The following is a 19,683-nucleotide window of genomic DNA, read 5'->3' as shown; positions in this document are numbered from 1 at the left end:
AACCCCAAGGAAGGTAGGACATTGAATGCCCCTATAGAAGAGGAAAAAAAGAGTAACATCTGGAGAGCCTTGTATACCAGTGCCCATAGTATGGGAAACAAACTTCTAGATCTAGAAGCAGTTATAGAAGCAGACTTGGATTTAGTGGCAGTCACGGAGATGTGGTTCATGGAGAACCATGACGGGGATATAGCTATACCTGGCTATAATCTATTCAGGAAGGACAGGGAAGGAAAAAAGGATGGAGGAGTGGCATTATATGCTAAGAATGATATTAAAGTGACGGAACTGCAGGACACGGGGTATGGAAGAAGCGCTGTGGGTTAAACTGGAAAGAGGGAAAGGAAAATGTATTTACATTGGAGTAATATACAGGCCACCTTCGCAGTCAGAGGAAATGGACTTAATTGGAGACATCCACCAGATAGCTAGGAAAGGGAAAGTACTACTGATAGATGGTTTTAATATGCCAGATGTAGATTGGTGTGTCCTTCTGCGGGGTCATCTAGAAGCAAAGAGATCTTGGATTCCCTACAGGAAGAATTGTTTCAGCAGTGGGTAGCGGAACCAACATGGGATGGAACTATTCTGGACCTGGTGCTTGCAAATGGAGAGAATGTTTCTGACGTCAAGGTGGGAGACCATTTGGCATCTAGTGATCACCGAATGGTGTAGTTCAATATTAAGACAGGTGACAGCGCTCATTCAAGATTGAAGGTCCTGGATTTCAAAGGAACTAACTTTGCCGAAATAGGGCAATTTCTCAAGGAACAGTTAGTAGGATGGGAACAGCTGAAGGAAGCATAACATCTATGGAGAAGACTGAAAGGAGCTATATTAAAGGCCAGTAACCTATATGTTAGAAAATTACATAAAAGGAAAAGAAGGCTGCTCTGGTTCTCGAACTTAGTAGCTGAAAAGGTAAGGGAAAGGAGGTTAGCCTTCACATGTTATAAGATGACTCAGAAAGAAGAAGACAGGCGAGAATACCTGGATAAGCTAAGAGAAGCTGGAAAAGCTGTCAGGAAAGTGAAACGTCAAATGGAATAAAAGATAGCTAATATGGTAAAATTGGGGGATAAGACGTTTTTCAGATAAGTAAGTGACAGGAGGACGTTCCATAATAGCGTTGTGAGGCTCAAAGCTGAGGGGCAGGAATATGTGGAAGATGATAAGGATAAAGCTGAACTGCTTAACAATTATTTTGCTTTGTGTTCACAGATGAAAGACAGGGGGTTCGGACTGCAGAAAACAAATGCTAAAGGGGATGGATGTATGGTACACCAAGACCCATTCACAAAGAACTGTGTTCATGAGGGGCTAGCTATACTAAAAGTAGATAAAGCGATGGGGCCTGATGGGATACACCTGAGGGGTGTTCAAGGAACTCGGAGAAGCTCTGGCAGGTCTGCTGATTGACCTCTTCAATGCTTCCTTAACAGACTGGAGTGGTCCCAGAGGACTGGAGAAGGGCAGATATGATCTCTTTGTACAAGAGTGGAAGTAAGGAAGAGGTTGGGAATTACAGACTTGTCAGCCTGACCTCTGTGGTGGGTAAACTAATGGAAACGCTTCTAAAGCGGAGGATTGCAGTAACAGTCAGATGCCTGAGCAACTGGGCATGTGATGGAAGAACTTTGCAGATGGTAGGAGTCTGATCAGCAGACAAGACTCTTGTTGCCACATCAAAGGCAGACAAGACACAAATGATGTCATTAAAAGTGCTTAATTTAAATCCAAAAGCAGCTTTTCAGTTTTTTAAGCATTGAATTCAGTTGCCAGTTTTCTAAGATGTGTTAAGTTTTTACATATTGATACTAGCATTTTATAGATGCTGTTCCATCAAGTTGGAACAGTTCGTTTAAGGCTAGTCTCAAGCTTTTAGTGAATGACATGGGGACAAAGTTTGTCCCCATCCTCGCTGGCTCTGTCCCCGTACCCCTGGTCTCTGTCTCTGCACTTAACCACATATCCCCATCTCCATGTCATTCTCTACTCTACAGTGCACATCACTCCCATGACTCACCTCCATTTTAGAGGGACCCAATGGCTTCCTCGTGGATATCATCCGAGTCCCTCCAGAGCTGGTTCACTCCCTACTCTGGTGGACAATTCAGCCGAATTTGACCACAGGACTCTCATTCCAAATTCTACCTCCTTAAAATTTGTTGAAAATGGATGTATCCAACCTTGGATGGGAAGCTCATGTAGATGGGCTTCACACCCAAGAGGCATGGTCTTCTCAGGAGACAGATCTTCACATCAACCTCCTGGAGCTAAGGGCCATTTGGAATGTTCTAAAGGCTTTCAGAGATCAGCTACTGAACCAAATTGTTCTCATTCAAACCAACAACCAGGTTGTAATGTACTATGTGAACAAGGGGGGGGGGGGGGGGGTTACGGGATCCTACACCTTGAGTCAGAAAGTGGTGCAGACGTGGCAGTGGGCCATCCTTCATGGGATGGTTCTGCAGGCCACTTACCTGACTGGCAAGGAGAACAGCCTGGCGGACATACTGAGCAGAGTAATGCAACCTTATGAGGGGTCTGTGAATATGGGCACAGCCCGCAAGATCTTCCTAGAATGGGACACCCCCTCTGTGGATCTTTTTGCCATTCATCACAACAACAAAGTCCCTCAGTTTTGTTCCTCCATTGGGGGGAAGGATCTTCTCTATGCGTTATCTTCCCATACATTTCATAGAGAAGACTTTCCTGAAACTGAAGGAAGACCAGGGAACTATGATCCTAATCGCATCATTCTGGCCAAGACAGATCTGGTTTAATTAATGTAATTTCAGCATTTATATCCTGCTTAACAGTCAGTTTCAAAGCAGGTTACAAAAGGACAATAATTACAATACAGTACAAAAGTTACAGTACAGCTGAATTGTTACATTATCAGTAAATAATACATCTACAAATGTTACTGAAACAACCATGTTTTTTACAGCTTTCCTAAAATACATATAGTGTGAGATACAGTATTCCTTAAATCAGATGGTAGACTGTTCCAGCAGCCCTTCCAAATAATGTACTGTTTTTTGTACTGACCAGCCGGCAGCACATACGAGATGGAGGGGCTAATAACAGTTCCTGGGAAGATCGCAAACAGCAGGGTGATCGATATATAGTAATCATACCAGCTAAATATCCATACTCAATCTATATAAAATTTTAAAAATGAAATTTAGCAGTTTAAATTCAGTTCTTGGCCACTATAATAATGGGTGATTTCAATTACCCCGATATTGGCTGGAAAAATGTTACATCAGAGAGTGCAAGGGAGATAAGATTTCTAGATGTAATAAAGGACTGCTTTTTGGAGCAAGTGGTCCAGGAACCAACAAGAGGGGAAGCCATTTTGGATCTGGTGCTTGGCGGTGTGCAAGGCATAGTGCGAGAGGTGGCGGTGTTGGGTCCACTGGGAAACAGTGATCACAACATGATCCTGCCAAACGAATCTTATTGACTTCTTTGACTGGGTGACCAAAGAACTGGATGAAGGACGTGTGCTAGATGTAATCTACTTGAATTTTAGCAAAGCCTTTGATACGGTCCCCCACAGAAGACTTGTGAATAAGCTGAAAGGGCTGAATTTAGGACCAAAAGTGGTGAACTGGATAGGAAACTGGTTGACTGACAGGTGGCAGAGGGTGGTGGTAAACGGAATCCGCTTGGAGGAAAGGAAGGTGAGCAGTGGAGTTCCTCAGGGGTCGGTGGTGGGGCCGATTCTATTTAATATATTTGTGGGAGATATTGCTCAAGGGTTGGAAGGAAAGGTTTGCCTTTTTGCGAATGACACGAAGAAAGCAATAGAGTAGAAACAATTAGAAGGGATCTCCGAACGGTAGAAGATCCAACAAAGTGGGAAAAATTAAAATAAGAAAAGTATTCAATAACCCACATTATCAGTCCTAATTCACTCATACATAAATTAAAAAGAACTGAGAAAGGTGTGAGCTGTGAGGGGGACATCCTGTTCCATGTGCCTTGAATCAGACCATGTGCCTTGAGTTGTCCTCTGAAGAACCATGCAGATTGGAGTGTTTTATGGCCCTCATTACGCAGAATGAAGGATCTCTTCTGCACCCCACCTCCAGTCCCTGGCCCTTATGGCCTGGATGTTGAGAGCATAGAACTTCACTCCTTAAATCAGCCTGAGGGTACCTCCAGGAAAGACTTTACTAAAATATGTTATACTTTTAAATGGAGGAGGTTTGCCTTCTGGTGTGAGGGCAAAGCCCTAGATCCTGTTACTTGCCCTACACAAAAACTACTTGGATACCACTTGCACCATTCTGAGTCTGGTTTGAAAACCAATTCTGGAAGGGTACACCTCAGTGTAATCAGTGCTTACCATCTTGTAGGAGGTAAGCCCATTTCCGAACAGCTTCTAGTTGGATTCATGAAAGGTTTGTTGTTGACAAAGCCCCCAGTCAAACTTTCTACCATATCATGGGATCTCAACGTCGTTCTCACCCAGCTGATGAAAGCTCCTGTTGAGCCACTAGATTCCTGCTATCTGAAGTATCTGACCTGGAAGGTTGTATTTTTGGTGGCGGTCACTTCAGCTCGCAGAGTCGGTGAGTTTCAAGCCCTAGTAGCAGATCCACCTTATACTAAGTTTCATCACAACCGAGTATTTCTTTGCAAGCACCCCAAGTTCCTTCCTAAAGTGGTGTCAGATTTCCACCTTAGCCAGTCAATTGTTCTGCCAACATTTTTCTCAAAACCTCATGCCCATCCTGGCAAAAGTGCACTGTATACCTTGGACTGCAAGCGATCCTTCTACTTGGAGCAGACTAAATCGACTAGACAGTCCACTCAGCTCTTTGTTTCTTTGTACCTAAACAGGATGGTAGTAAATATCGGCAAGCGTACTCCGGCTGTTGTGTGGGGAAATCTTGCCTGACCAATTTACTTCAATTCTTTGAAGGAGTAAACAAACATGTGGACAAAGGGGAACCGGTTGATATTGTGTATCTGGATTTTCAAAAGGCGTTTGACAAGGTACCTCATGAAAGGCTACAGAGGAAATTGGAGGGTCATGGGATAGGAGGAAATGTCCTATTGTGGATTAAAAACTGGTTGAAGGATAGGAAACAGAGTGGGTTTAAATGGGCAGTATTCACAATGGAGAAGGGTAGTTAGTGGGGTCTGTGCTAGGACCGCTGCTTTTTAATATATTTATAAATGATTTAGAGATGGGAGTAACTAGCGAGGTAATTAAATTGGCTGATGACACAAAGTTATTCAAAGTTGTTAAATCGCGACAGGATTGTGAAAAATTACAAGAGGACCTTACGAGACTGGGAGACTGGGCGGCTAAATGGCAGATGACGTTTAATGTGAGCAAGTGCAAGGTGATGCATGTGGGAAAAAAGAACCCGAATTATAGCTACATCATGCAAGGTTCCATGTTAGGAGTTACGGACCAAGAAAGGGATCTGGGTGTCGTCGTGGATAATACACTGAAACCTTCTGCTCAGTGTGCTGCTGCGGCTAGGAAAGCGAATAGAATGTTGGGTATTATTAGGAAAGGTATGGAAAACAGGTGTGAGGATGTTATAATGCCGTTGTATCGCTCCATGGTGCGACCGCACCTTGAGTATTGTGTTCAATTCTGGTCGCCGCATCTCAAGAAAGATATAGTAGAATTGGAAAAGGTGCAGCGAAGGGTGACTAAAATGATAGCGGGGATGGGACGACTTCCCTATGAAGAAAGACTAAGGAGGCTAGGGCTATTCAGCTTGGAGAAGAGACGGCTGAGGGGAGACATGATAGAGGTATATAAAATAATGAGTGGAGTGGAACAGGTGGATGTGAAGCATCTATTCACGCTTTCCAAAAATACTAGGACTAGGGGGCATGCGATGAAACTACAGTGTAGTGAATTTAAAACAAATTGGAGAAAATTTTTCTTCACCCAATGTATAATTAAACTCTGGAATTCGTTGCCGGAGAAGGTGGTGAAGGCGGTTAGCTTAGCAGAGTTTAAAAAGGGGTTGGACGGTTTCCTAAAGGACAAGTCCATAAACCGCTACTAAATGGACTTGGGAAAAATCCACAATTCCGGGAATAACATGTATAGAATGTTTGTACGTTTGGGAAGCTTGCCAGGTGCCCTTGGCCTGGATTGGCCGCTGTCGTGGACAAGATGCTGGGCTCGATGGACCCTTGGTCTTTTCCCAGTATGGCATTACTTATGTACTTATGTACAGTTTGCTAGCAGATTGCATCTTCTTCACTTATGCCCAGGCTGGGCTTACTCTTGAAGGTCATATCACGGTTCATAATGTCAGAGTCCTGGCTATGTCGGTATCCCAATTGAGATCAGCCTCCATTAAGAAGATTTGCAAAGCTGCTACATGGTCTTCGGTTCACACATTCCCATCTCATTACTGCCTTGAGCAGGACACTCGACATAACAGCCAGTTTGATCCAACAATCCTGCAGAATTTGTTTGGTGTCTAGAATCCAACTCCACCCTCCTAGGCCTGTTTTTGTTCTCTTCCAGACTGCACCTTCACAACCAGTTTGTATATAGTTGTAGATTAATTGACTTTAAGGCCTCGACATTTCAAGTCCCTATGGTCCTAGCATGTTTGGGCCTGGTAGCTAAGGATTCCTACATGTGAGAATACATTGCGCCTGCTTGTCCTGGAGAAGGTGAAGTTAATCACTTGTAGCAGGAGTTCTCCATGGACAGCAGGCCCAGTATTCTCATATGCCCTCCCTCCTCCCCTTGGGGTTGACTTTTTCAGCTATACCATCAGATTGAGGTATGTGCACTTGAGTGTCGGGCGCATGCACGGTGGGACTCTACCAGAACTTTCTTAAAGCTACCTATGCTAGGCAGCATCTGCACCAGGCTCTGTCGGATGGCAGCACCCACATGTGAGAATACTGAGCCTGCTGTCCTCGGCGAACACCTGCTATAGGTGAGTAACTTCACTATATCTGTATAGAAGAATTTTAGATGCTTTCTGTTGATATCTGTCACCAAGTTAGAGGTATCTAAGCACTATCCCTCTCATTCTGTAATGTGTCACTTAAATTTATTTGCCTATCTAAATATAATTATTAAAGCTAAATAAATAAATATTTTGTGCATTAATGTATAGAATAGAATATGGAGTGGAGGAGTTGTCTAGTGGTTAGGGTGGTGGACTTTGGTCCTGAGGAACTGAGTTCCACTTCAGGCACAGGCAGCTCCTTGTGACTCTGGGCAAGTCACTTAACCCTCCATTGCCCCAGGTACAAATAAGTACCTGTATACAATATGTAACCCGCATTGAGCCTGCCATGAGTGGGAAAGCGCGGGGTACAAATGTAACAAAAAACAAATACTGCCACCAACATAGGTAAATGTTCACTTACCCACATAAATGACAGCGTTGTGCCTAATCACTGTTCTATAATTATGTACCAAGTGGCATAGAGAAAATGTCAGAGAGGTGTTCACAGAGGAGGAATGTGGGTGGGCCATAGATGGGGCTGACATTTGCAGGGGCAGCTTACAGAATACTGAAAGTTGCACATTGCTCTGTAGCATTTAGGCCTTAACATTTACATTGACCATAGACTTGTTGTAAATATACATGCCTACATTTAAGTGCTGATGCCAGGTTTACACTAGTTGACCTCGTGGAACTGCCTACCCAGAAGTGCTAAAAGATCAGCCCGTAAATTCCTCGACCTACACTTCCCCAACTGTAAAGGATTAAAATACAAGCTAGCACATGCGACTAGCTTTTCCTACGTGAGTACGCATCTGTGGAATGCACTACCAACTGACTTGAAAACGATTAACGACATAACTAACTTTCGCAAATCTCTGAAAACCTATCTCTTCAACAAGGCCTACAACGAAAAACCATAGCCTAACCCTAACACTTCAACACTTCACCCTATTCTGATAGTCATCTTTCTATAACTGTTTGTCTAGATCTTTTTTTCGCATCAATTGATCTTGTTGTAACACCAATTGTATCTGTTACCCTGGAATGGCGAAGCCATAACAGGTCTTTGTAAGCAACATTGAGCCTGCAAATAGGTGGGAAAATGTGGGATACAAATGTAATAAAATAAAATAAATGCAGTGACTTTTTCCAGGCCCACAACAGCTCTGCCCCTAGCTATATCTGTTTTCCATTTGCTGTCAGGAATCACATACTTTTCCCTGCTGATATTTAATGAGGTGTGAATAGCTTCCTAAAAGAAGAGTCCATCAGCAATTATTGAAATGAACTAGGAGAAAATCCATTGCTTATTTCTAGGATAAGCAGCATAAAACGTATTGTACTGTTTTGGGGTCTTGCCAGGTACTTGCGACCTGGATTGACCACTGTTGGAAACAGGATGCTGGACTTGATGGGCCTTTGGTCTGTCCCAGTGTGGCAATACTTATGTAAAACATGCCTGCCCAAGTGTTTTTATAGAGTAGGCTCACTACCTGCATTATTAGGCTGCCTAAATGGAGGCGCCTTGATATAGAATTGGCTTTTATGGGGTCATTTTATAAAGTAATTTTCTTATGTATATGGTCTGCTATTAAATTATGACCGACATAAAAGTATGTGCTGTGACATGATGGCACATATTTTCCCAGTAGGTGTGTATACTACTACTACTACTATTTAGCATTTCTATAGCGCTACAAGGCATACGCAGCGCTGCACAAACATAGAAGAAAGACAGTCCCTGCTCAAAGAGCTTACAATCTAATAGACAAAAAATAAATAAAGTAAGCAAATCAAATCAATTAATGTGAACGGGAAGGAAGAGAGGAGGGTAGGTGGAGGCGAGTGGTTACAAGTGGTTACAAGTCAAAAGCAATGTTAAAGAGGTGGGCTTTCAGTCTAGATTTAAAGGTGGCCAAGGATGGGGCAAGACGTAGGGGCTCAGGAAGTTTATTCCAAGCGTAGGGTGCAGCGAGACAGAAGGCGCGAAGTCTGGAGTTGGCAGTAGTGGAGAAGGGAACAGATAAGAAGGATTTATCCATGGAGCGGAGTGCACGGGAAGGGGTGTAGGGAAGGACGAGTGTGGAGAGATACTGGGGAGCAGTAGAATGAGTACATTTATAGGTTAGTAGAAGAAGTTTGAACAGGATGCGAAAACGGATAGGGAGCCAGTGAAGGGTCTTGAGGAGAGGGGTAGTATGAGTAAAGTGACCCTGGCGGAAGATGAGACGGGCAGCAGAGTTTTGAACCGACTGGAGAGGGGAGAGGTGACTAAGTGGGAGGCCAGCAAGAAGCAGATTGCAGTAGTCTAAACGAAAGGTGACAAGGGTGTGGATGAGGGTTTTGGTAGAGTGCTCGGAAAGAAAGGGGCGGATTTTACGGATGTTGTAAAGAAAGAAACGACAGGTCTTGGCAATCTGCTGGATATGAGCAGAGAAGGAGAGAGAAGAGTCAAAGATGACCCCAAGGTTTCGAGCTGAGGAGACAGGGGAGAATGAGAGAGCCATCAACAGAAATAGAAAACGGGGGGAGCGGGGAGGTGGTTTTGGGGGGGAAAATGAGAAGCTCAGTTTTGGTCATGTTTAATGTCAGGTGGCGTTGAGACATCCAGACAGCAATGTCAGACAAGCACGCTGAAACTTTGGTTTGGATGCAAGGTGAGATATCAGGGGTAGAAAGGTAGATTTGGGAGTCATCAGCATAGAGATGGTAGGAAAAGCCATGGGATGAGATTAATGAACCAAGGGAAGAAGTGTAGATAGAAAAGAGGAAGGGACCAAGAACAAAACCCTGAGGTAGTAGAAGAGGATCCACCAGAGTGAACACTAAAGGTGCGGAGGGAGAGGTAGGAAGAGAACCAGGAAAGGACAGAGCCCTGGAATCCAAGTGAGGACAGGGTATCAAGAAGTCTGCTGTGATCGACAGTGTCAAAAGCAGCGGAAAGATCAAGAAGAATGAGGATGGAATATTGACCTCTGGATTTAGCCAGTAATAGGTCATTGGAGACTTTAGTAAGCGCAGTTTCGGTTGAGTGGAGAGGGCGAAAACCAGATTGGTTTAGAGGCGAAGTTTGGGTGGAACATGGTCAGAGTGCTTAAGTATGCTTGAAGATTATAAAATCTGTCAATTCTGTTTATTTATCCATCTGTTTCTAGCCCACCTATTACCTAGGCAGGTTACAATAAAAACACACGTAATAAAAATGAAACCCTCCCATCCCATCTCCAATCATCAAGACTGCACAACATCAGTACTGTACTACAGACACCCTTCGCTGCGCTACTCCAAAAAGCTTGAGAAAACAAATATGTTTTGAGATGTTTACACATCTGCTTAAATAATCTAAGATTGTAAATTTACACTTGCCCTTGAGCAGTTGTAAATGTCAGCCCCCCTGCACTGTAGGTGCAATTTCTGCTGTTTAGGCTAGTATTTTATAAAAACACATAGGTGCCTCTGTGTGTCTATAAAATTGCAATTAAGTAGATGCCTACTTGCCCTCTTAAACTAGGTACTTCCTTATATAATTGATCTCTGTGAAGATGCGGGAGGGGGCTTTCAAAATGGACAGGCAAGAGGTCAGAAGCATCACCAGAAAGCTGAAAATTGTTACACAGGTTATTGGCAAGTTCATCATAAACAGAATTTGATCTCTGGTCATTTCTCTCCCGTCTTCCTTACCGGTTCCCTATGTATTTGTCCCAAGCATGCTTGAATTAGAGTAAATGTGGGATGCACCATCTCCAGGTGGGAGTGAAGATAGTGGTCTTTGAGTTAGATAACCAGCAGGCTTATTTTCGAAAGAGGAGGACACCCATTTTTTGACACAAATCGCAAGATGGGCGTCCTTCTCACAGGGTCGCCCAAATCGATATAATGGAAAGCCGATTTTGGGCGTCCCCAACTGCTTTCCGTCGTGGGGATGACCAAAGTTCCTGGGGGCGTGTTGGAGGCGTACCGAAGGCAGGACTTGGGCGTGCCTAACACGTGGGCGTCCTCGACCCATAATGGAAAAAAAAGGGAGTCCCTGACGAACACTTGGACGACTTTACCTGGTCCTTTTTTTCTTACGACCAAGCCACAAAAAGGTGCCCGAACTGACCAGATGACCACCGGAGGGAATTTGGGATGACCTTCCCTTACTCCTCCAGTGGTGACTAACTCCCTCCCACCCTCAAAACAAATTTTTTAAAATATTTTTTGCCAGCCTCAAATATCATACCCAGCTCCATGGCAGCAGTATGCAGGTCCCTGGAGCAGTTTTAGGGGGTACTGCAGTGCACTTCAGGCAGGCGGACCCAGGCCCATCCCCCCCCCCTATCTGTTACACTTGTGATGGTAAATGTGAGCCCTTCAAAACCCACCAGAAACCCACTGTACCCACATCTAGGTGCCCCTCTTCACACATAAGGGCTATGGTAGTGGTGTACAGTTGGGGGGTTTGGGGGGCTCAGCACACAAGGTAAGGGAGCTATGTACCTGGGAGCTTTTTCTGACGTCCACTGCAGTGCTACTACTACTACTACTACTACTATTTAGCATTTCTATAGCGCTACAAGGCATACGCAGCGCTGCACAAACATAGAAGAAAGACAGTCCCTGCTCAAAGAGCTTACAATCTAATAGACAAAAAATAAATAAAGTAAGCAAATCAAATCAATTAATGTGAACGGGAAGGAAGAGAGGAGGGTAGGTGGAGGCGAGTGGTTACAAGTGGTTACGAGTCAAAAGCAATGTTAAAGAGGTGGGCTTTCAGTCTAGATTTAAAGGTGGCCAAGGATGGGGCAAGACGTAAGGGCTCAGGAAGTTTATTCCAGGCGTAGGGTGCAGCGAGACAGAAGGCGCGAAGTCTGGAGTTGGCAGTAGTGGAGAAGGGAACAGATAAGAAGGATTTATCCATGGAGCGGAGTGCACGGGAAGGGGTGTAGGGAAGGACGAGTGTGGAGAGATACTGGGGAGCAGCAGAGTGAATACATTTATAGGTTAGTAGAAGAAGTTTGAACAGGATGCGAAAACGGATAGGGAGCCAGTGAAGGGTCTTGAGGAGAGGGGTAGTATGAGTAATGCGACCCTGGCGGAAGATGAGACGGGCAGCAGAGTTTTGAACCGACTGGAGAGGGGAGAGGTGACTAAGTGGGAGGCCAGCAAGAAGCAGATTGCAGTAGTTTAAACGAGAGGTGACAAGGGTGTGGATGAGGGTTTTGGTAGAGTGCTCGGAAAGAAAGGGGCGGATTTTACGGATGTTGTAAAGAAAGAAACGACAGGTCTTGGCGGTCTGCTGGATATGAGCAAAGAAGGAGAGAGAAGAGTCAAAGATGACCCCAAGGTTTCGAGCTGAGGAGACAGGGAGAATGAGAGAGCTTTTTCTGACGTCCACTGCAGTGCCCCCTAGGGTGCCCGGTTGGTGTCCTGGCATGTCAGGGGGACCAGTGCACTACGAATGCTGGCTCCTCCCATGACCAAAGGGCTTGCATTTGGTCGTTTCTGAGATGGGCGTCCTTAGTTTCCATTATCGCCAAAAATCAGAAATGACCAAGTCTACGGACGACCATCTCTAGGGATGACCTAAATTTCAGGATTTGGACTTCCCCGACCGTATTATTGAAACGAAAGATGGACGCCCATCTTGTTTCAATAATATGGGTTTCCCCGCCCCTTTGCTGGGACATCCTGCGAGGACGTCCTCAAGAAAACTGGGGCGCCCCTTTCGATTATGCCACTACAGGTCTTTTCGTTAACTGATTTTAGCTTTTGCCAACATAAAAAAAATTCAGTGATTGGCCACAGACCACAGTGCTGCCATGAGAGATGATAGACTTTAGATCCATTGATTGAAGAAGAAGCAAGAAGATAGAAAGACAGGTTGGATTCTAATGTACAGTTACCTTTTTTTATAGAGGAGTGAATTATTATATCCCTAATAACCTGTCTCTCTCTTGTATCATTTGCTGCATTGCAGTGTATTTGCAGGCTGCCAGATTCCATACCCGAAACGAGAATTCCTGAATGAGGATGATCCTGAGGAGAAAGGTGACAAGGTGAGTGAGAGAGCTCAAGCACAGAGAGTGCAGAGAGAAGTCAGGGGTGGTAATAAAGCAGAACCATGCTTTCCAAGGCCCACCGGTTTGTGGCCACCAACGTGCAGAAACATTTTTGTTTTTCCAGTATAGTTATTGGTGTGTTAGGGTAAAACTGTGTGACCTTTCTGTTTCCTGCCAGTTAGAGAAGTAAGGTGGCTTTGAGCTGCAGATGTCAAGTCTGAGCCTTAAAACTAATGCATGCCACAAGGCATTCTGAAATGACATACATTTCAGCATCTAGGGAGTAATCTGTATGACAATTAAGGGGCTAGTAATTTGTGTGTTATGGCCCTAACCCATGTTACTTGCCCCTTAACACATGTTAAAGGGAAATAACACATGTTATATTACCATAACGCATCTTAACTTTAGTACTGTATTGCTGGTCCCGCGCTCAAGCGTTAGAGGGGCATGCAAGGTGGCGGACTGCCTCAAAGATTTAAAGTGACAGTGCATTTGGCAGTATCCACACTGAGCTCTATGGATGACGTCACCCCATGTGAGAATATATGCCTGCTGTCCTTGGAGAACACCTTCTACAGGAAAGTAACTTAGCTTAATATGGCTTGCAGTGAACACTAAACAGCTTTTGCCCTTATACATCAGCCTGAGCTCTAGTTGTAGTACCAAGAGACTACAGCTAGTAACATAGTAACATAGTAACATAGTAGATGACGGCAGAAAAAGACCTGCACGGTCCATCCAGTCTGCCCAACAAGATAACTCATATTTGCTGCTTTTTGTGTATACCCTACTTTGATTTGTACCTATGCTCTTCAGGGCACAGACCGTATAAGTCTGCCCCGCACTATCCCTGCCTCCCAACCACCAGCCCCACCTCCCAACCACCGGCTCTGGCACAGGCACAGACCGTATAAGTCTGCCCAGCACTATCCTCACCTCCCCAGCCCTGCCTCCCAACCCAGGCTCTGGCACAGACCGTACAAGTCTGTCCAGCACTATCCCCGCCTCCCAACCACCAGTCCCGCTTCCCACCACCGGCTCTGGCACAGACCGTATAAGTCTGCCCAGCCCTATCCCCGCCTCCCAACCTCCAGCCCCGCCTACCGATCTTGACTAAGCTCCTGAGGATCCATTCCTTCGGCACAGGATTCCTTTATGCTTATCCCACGCATGTTTGAATTCCGTTACCGTTTTCATTTCCACCACCTCCCGCGGGAGGGCATTCCAAGCATCCACTACTCTCTCCGTGAAAAAATACTTCCTGACATTTTTCTTGAGTCTGCCCCCCTTCAATCTCATTTCATGTCCTTTCGTTCTACCACCTTCCCATCTCCGGAAAAGATTTGTTTGCGGATTAATATCTTTCTAGGGGTTGCTGGTTCTATTTTGAACCCAGTGCTGGAATGAGCGAGAGCAAGTGGGGCTTGCTCCTGCCCTGACTCCCCCCACCACCCAAGGATTTGGCAGGTAGGCTGAAAGTTGTTAAATCACAAGAGGATTGTGAAAAATTACAAGAGGACCTTACGAGACTGGGAGACTGAGCGTCTAAATGGCAGATGACGTTTAATGTGAGCAAGTGCAAAGTGAAGCATGTGGAAAAGAGGAACCCGAACTATAGCTATGTCATGCAAGGTTCCACATTGTGAATCACTGCACAGGAAAAGGATCTAGGTGTCATCTTTGATGATACTTTGAAACCCTCTGCTCAATGTGCAGTGGCATCCCCCCCTTCCCCCCAAGTCCCCCCCCCCCCCTCTATCCCCCTCTATACCTATTCCCCATCCTTTGAGTTCTCTAAATGAACTTATCACATATTGGTGTCTCCAGTCCCCACCAGAAGACTTTTCCCTCAACCCAATTGTAGAGATTAATCAGTTGCAAACATAGGTGTCTCCCCCCTCCCTCCGAGATATATTCACTCGTTACTCACACATTCAGTGTATCAGACTTTCCTTTCCTACATTCATGCTACCTCAACATCCTCTCCTCGTGCACACAATTACATTCCCCAATCAGCCACCAAAATTGACCTTACATTTCCTGTCCTACTGATCGTTCTTTTTCCAGTCCTTCCCCTAATGTCCTTCATACCTGGCCTTTGCTAGCTCTGCAGGAGGGAAAGTCAGGTGTTCGGTTCTGGAGTCAGTCCTTGCACAAATTCTTTAGCTGCCTCCGCTGTATCAAAGTATTTCTCTGCTCCATTATGGTAGATCCACAGCTTTGCAGGGTACATCGAGGCGAACCGGAGCTTTTTCTGACGCAGCATCATGCACACTGGCGCGAATGCCTTCCGTGCTGCAGCCACACGTGCCGAGTAATCTTGAAAACAGAGCACTCGATGTTCTTCATAACGAAGTTCCCCTCCGGCTCTTATTGCTTGTAGAATCGCCTGCTTATGACTGTAGTGTAGTATTTTTATGATCACTGCACGTGGTCTCGTGGCTCCGGATCTTTTCGGCCCCAGCCTATGGGCCCTTTCAATCCTCAGCGGCCCTGGCAAATTATTAAGTTTTAGCGTTTTCAGGAGCCAGTTCTCCAACAGCCCTCCTAACTCCACTTCTTTCAGATGTTCTGGCAATCCTATCAGACGCAGGTTATTACACCTGGATCTGTTCTCCAGGTCATCCAATTTATTTTCTAACTCCACCACACGTTTCTGCAGGGCTTCCGCCGGTAGATCAGATTCTAGCACGCGGTCTTCTAAGTCACTGAGGCTCTTCTGCAGATTATCAAGATCAAGATGAAATCCATCCAGGCGTTCGTGCGCCGATTCAGCGCGGTCGAAAATTGCCTGCAATTTCTTGTCGCGAGCCACCTCCAGCGCCGCAGTGACCTCCGCGGTTATTTCCGCTGTCCACACCGAGCATACGCTCGAACTTGGTGATTGTTGTCCAGCCGCCATCTTGGGCTCTGCTGTTTTAGGCTTTTCTCTCTCCTTCCGTGACGCTTTTGCAGCCATTTCGATCTCTCGCTCCTCGGACGTTCCGTCAGCTGCAAGCTCGAACTCTGCAACGCTTTCCGCTTGCACAGAGAGCACTCTCTTTTCCCTTTTTGGGTCGATTAAAGCATTTGATGAGGACTGGCAGGAGCTCCGCTCGGACGCATCTTCACTCCTGCATCACACCACGTGACCTCACTCCAAGTGTTTTTAAGTTGTCAGATATGGGGAGTTTGACATCAGGGGTGTTGAGAGTAGTCGGGAGATAAGGGGAGTATTAGGAAGAGAGAACCAGGCACTGCGTTTTTTCTTTATTTAATTTCATTTTAAAAGCATTAGCCCAGGAGGTTAGAGTGATAATGGCAGTATTGATTTTGTCGTGGTTTTCAGATAGATTGAATTTAAAGGGGATATATATGGTGACGTCATCGGCGTAAATGAAAGGATTTAGACCATGTTTGGTTAGTATTCTGGCCAAGGGGATCATCATAAAGTTGAAAAGTATATTCTCTTTCAACCTTCTTTATCAGTGCTTTCCATCTAGCTTGAAACTGTTTATGTTGCTTCTTATTTTCTTCATTTGGATCCTTTTTCATTCTTTGAAGGATGCTCTTTTGGCTCAAATAGCCTCTTTCACTTCACCTTTTAACCATGCTGGCTGTCGTTTGCTCTTCTTTCCACCTTTGTAAATATGTAGTTCCCAAATACATGCTTGATCTGGTTGACCTACCACCTAGAAACAGTTCCAGTTTAACCCGATCCCTACCTAAATTTACATTATCCTGATTGTAATGGCCTTAAATATAAATCTACCTACGCCTCCAACTTCTCCTACATAGGCACACAACTATGGAATGTTTTTCCCAAATCTGTAAAATCAACCCAGAACTATCTAAATTTTAGAAAATTATTGAAGACCATCCTGTTCAAGAAGGCTTACTTTCCTGACTCAACCTAACCCACCCATTCCTGGTTTTCAGAAAGATTCATCGACCTTATTAACATGTAACTTTGTATTATCTTTTGCTACCTTACTCGTTTAAATGACACCTATTTGTCTATTACTTTACTCTTACATTGTTTAATTGTACTTTTCTGTACTGTAATCGTCCCTACTGTTCTATGTAAGCCACATTGAGCCTACAACTAGTGGGAAAATGTGGGGTATAAATGTATTAAATAAATAAATAAAATAAATGTGGAATGCGCCTGGGCTGGGCTTCCACAATGATATTTTTAAACAACGTCCATGCCTATAGTGCAAGCTAAGGACTTAGCACATTATTTTAAGAGTAAAATAGAAAAAGTCAGATTCACTGCTACCATTTAGTCAGGCTGAAGAACAAATAAAGAAAAAAGATGACTGCGATTTTGATAATTCAGCTATAGCAGCAGACAGGATCAGTAGCGTACCGGGGGGGGGGGGGGGGGCGGTCCGCCCCGGGTGCACGCCGCTGGTGTGTGTGTGGGGGTGCTGCACATGCCTGTCCTTCGTTTGTTCCATGCTCCCTCTGCCCCGGAACAGGTTACTTCCTGTTCCGGGGCAGAGGGAGCATGGAACGAACGAAGGACAAGCGCGCGCGGCACCCCCCCCAGCGGCCTACATCCGGGGGGCACTGCACCCGGACCAGCCCCCCTAGGAACATCACTGGACAGGATTTGGATTACATTCACTACATCTACTGTTCAGACTGTATCAACCTATTTAAAGAAATATTCCTCCTCATATTGCTTGTTAGATAGATTAAAGCAACCTCCCCTAAGATTGTTAGTAGCTTGACTGAGCTTATTAGTACTTATTATCTGTTATTGAGTAATTTTCAGGGAGAAGATGAAAAAATAATTTTGACACCTATTCCAAAAAACCCTAGTATTTCTCTTAATGAAAATGTTGCAGGAATTACCACTAGTGTTAGCAGAATCTGTGGTACTTCAGGAGTCAAACAGCACACACCAGAATGAGGGAGAAATCTTCTTTATTTGCCAGCAAACAAAGTAGAACATCAGCTCTAGCTCTCTTCTTCTCTTTCTCAGCTCTTTGTGTCTCGTGGCTTCTGTCTCAGCTCCTTCTCTTCTGCTGTCTCTCCCTCTTCTGTCTGTTCCTTCTGACGTAAGCTGCTTCTGCTCCCACTTATATACAGTTCTATCCCCTTCCTAGCCCCCCTTACTCTCCAGATGGTAAAGAATAGATTAATTACCCTGTCTGAACCAATCATCTCTATACATATATTTCCAAAATATCAGTTACATAGGTTTGAGATGTCCTAAACTGACCTATGACCTGGGGCCCCTCATATTAGACAATATGGCACCAGTCTCTTACATTTTATTATGATTAACTTAGGTTCATTGAGGGGCGAAGGGGCCAGTCTTACATTTTGCTATAATCCCAGTCATAGCTCAAACTGCTAACTGGACTCTGGCATTCATTAAGGGGTCAAGGGCCAATCTTACTTAATGGCATACATATCAGTTATTACTTTCAGAAAACCAGTCCTACATTTACCTATAATTAATCAAGACTTTTCTTGACCTCTTTCACCTATTAGCTTCCTTCACAGAACTAGCTAGGACCGTAGTTAATTCAAACCAGATGCTGACCTTTTCAACTGCAGTCTTACTTGAAAAGTAACACTGGATTTAAAGATATTCTACATATTAATTACACAGAATAAAACATATTCTAAAATAAGCATCCTTATAAGACATATTCTAAATACTTATAATGGTATCTATATCTATATCTAAGCTATCTCCTTCTAAGCATTTTAAACTATTCCTTTTAAAACTACAATATGTCTGCAACATGCCTTGTTCATATGTGTGGTAAGGTAATACCTTTGAACTAGCCTTAACCCTCCATCATTCACAAAGGGTCAAAGAAAGTTTCTCTCTCTGACCTTTCTAACCTTTAGCCTAGCCAAAGCTAGATCTAAACCAGATGACATTCCTTCACTTTACTTTACAGAACTGAGAATTTAACCACCAAACATTTAACCAGAATTAACAATTAATATAATTTGTTATATATATAATTATGCCCACGCTGCCTCATTCCTCCCTTTGAGACTAAAATCAGCTTATGCAGAGATAAGTCTCACAACTCAAACTCTGGAGATTATAATGATCCCAACTCCATACCTCCTCCTGGGGCATAACGTCTAGGAATAGGCTTGTGAATCACCATTACCCTACTCGTTAAGGTCCGACGGCATACTGCCGAAGCACATGAGGCCAAGAAACAAAACAACAACCCTGCTAAAACTAAAACTATTAGGGAAATGAACAAGGAACGTATCCATGAGGTCAATGACCACCACCAGGAGGTAAGGTCTAATCCTCCTCGGTAATCCTCCACATTAAGGCTAGCCAACTGTAGGACCTTATCCATAGCATGCCTAACTACATGCGTCCTATTTATGACAATGGTACAGCACTCTGAAGAATTAAGCACTGTGCAGAGGCCACCCTGGGCTGCAAAGAGGTAGTCAAGACCCATACGGTTATACCGAGAAACTATACTTAATTCATTAATTTGATCCTGCAATGCATTGACTACCACGTTCAACTCATGAACTAAAACATGGAGTAGGGACTGAAGTCGCCGGGTAGCCATGCCTAGTTCAGTAATACCCGCTACCGGGCCCCCAATTGGAATCCAGGCCGTGGCAGAAAGGGCTACAAGTCTCTTTTTAGTCAGAGGATAAGTAGAGTTGATGTACTGGAGGGCTAATTC

The 19,683-nt window shown here is 44.5% G+C and overlaps 1 protein-coding gene across 1 annotated transcript in view; it reads left to right on the top strand.

The window, feature by feature from the left end:
• The window catches only part of CDK19 (cyclin dependent kinase 19), a 391,521-nt gene that overhangs the window by 334,106 nt on the left and 37,732 nt on the right, over positions 1-19,683 (top strand). Inside the window, exon 11 of the mRNA XM_030199212.1 lies at positions 12,925-13,003. Coding sequence (XP_030055072.1) covers positions 12,925-13,003 — 79 coding nt within the window. The remainder of the gene's footprint in view (positions 1-12,924; positions 13,004-19,683) is intronic.

This window comes from Microcaecilia unicolor, chromosome 3 (assembly GCF_901765095.1).
Source record: "Microcaecilia unicolor chromosome 3, aMicUni1.1, whole genome shotgun sequence".
NCBI classification, from domain to species: Eukaryota; Metazoa; Chordata; class Amphibia; order Gymnophiona; family Siphonopidae; genus Microcaecilia; species Microcaecilia unicolor.
The sequence above is the reverse complement of the archived record's forward strand: the minus strand, read 5'-3'. Positions and strand labels throughout refer to the sequence as shown.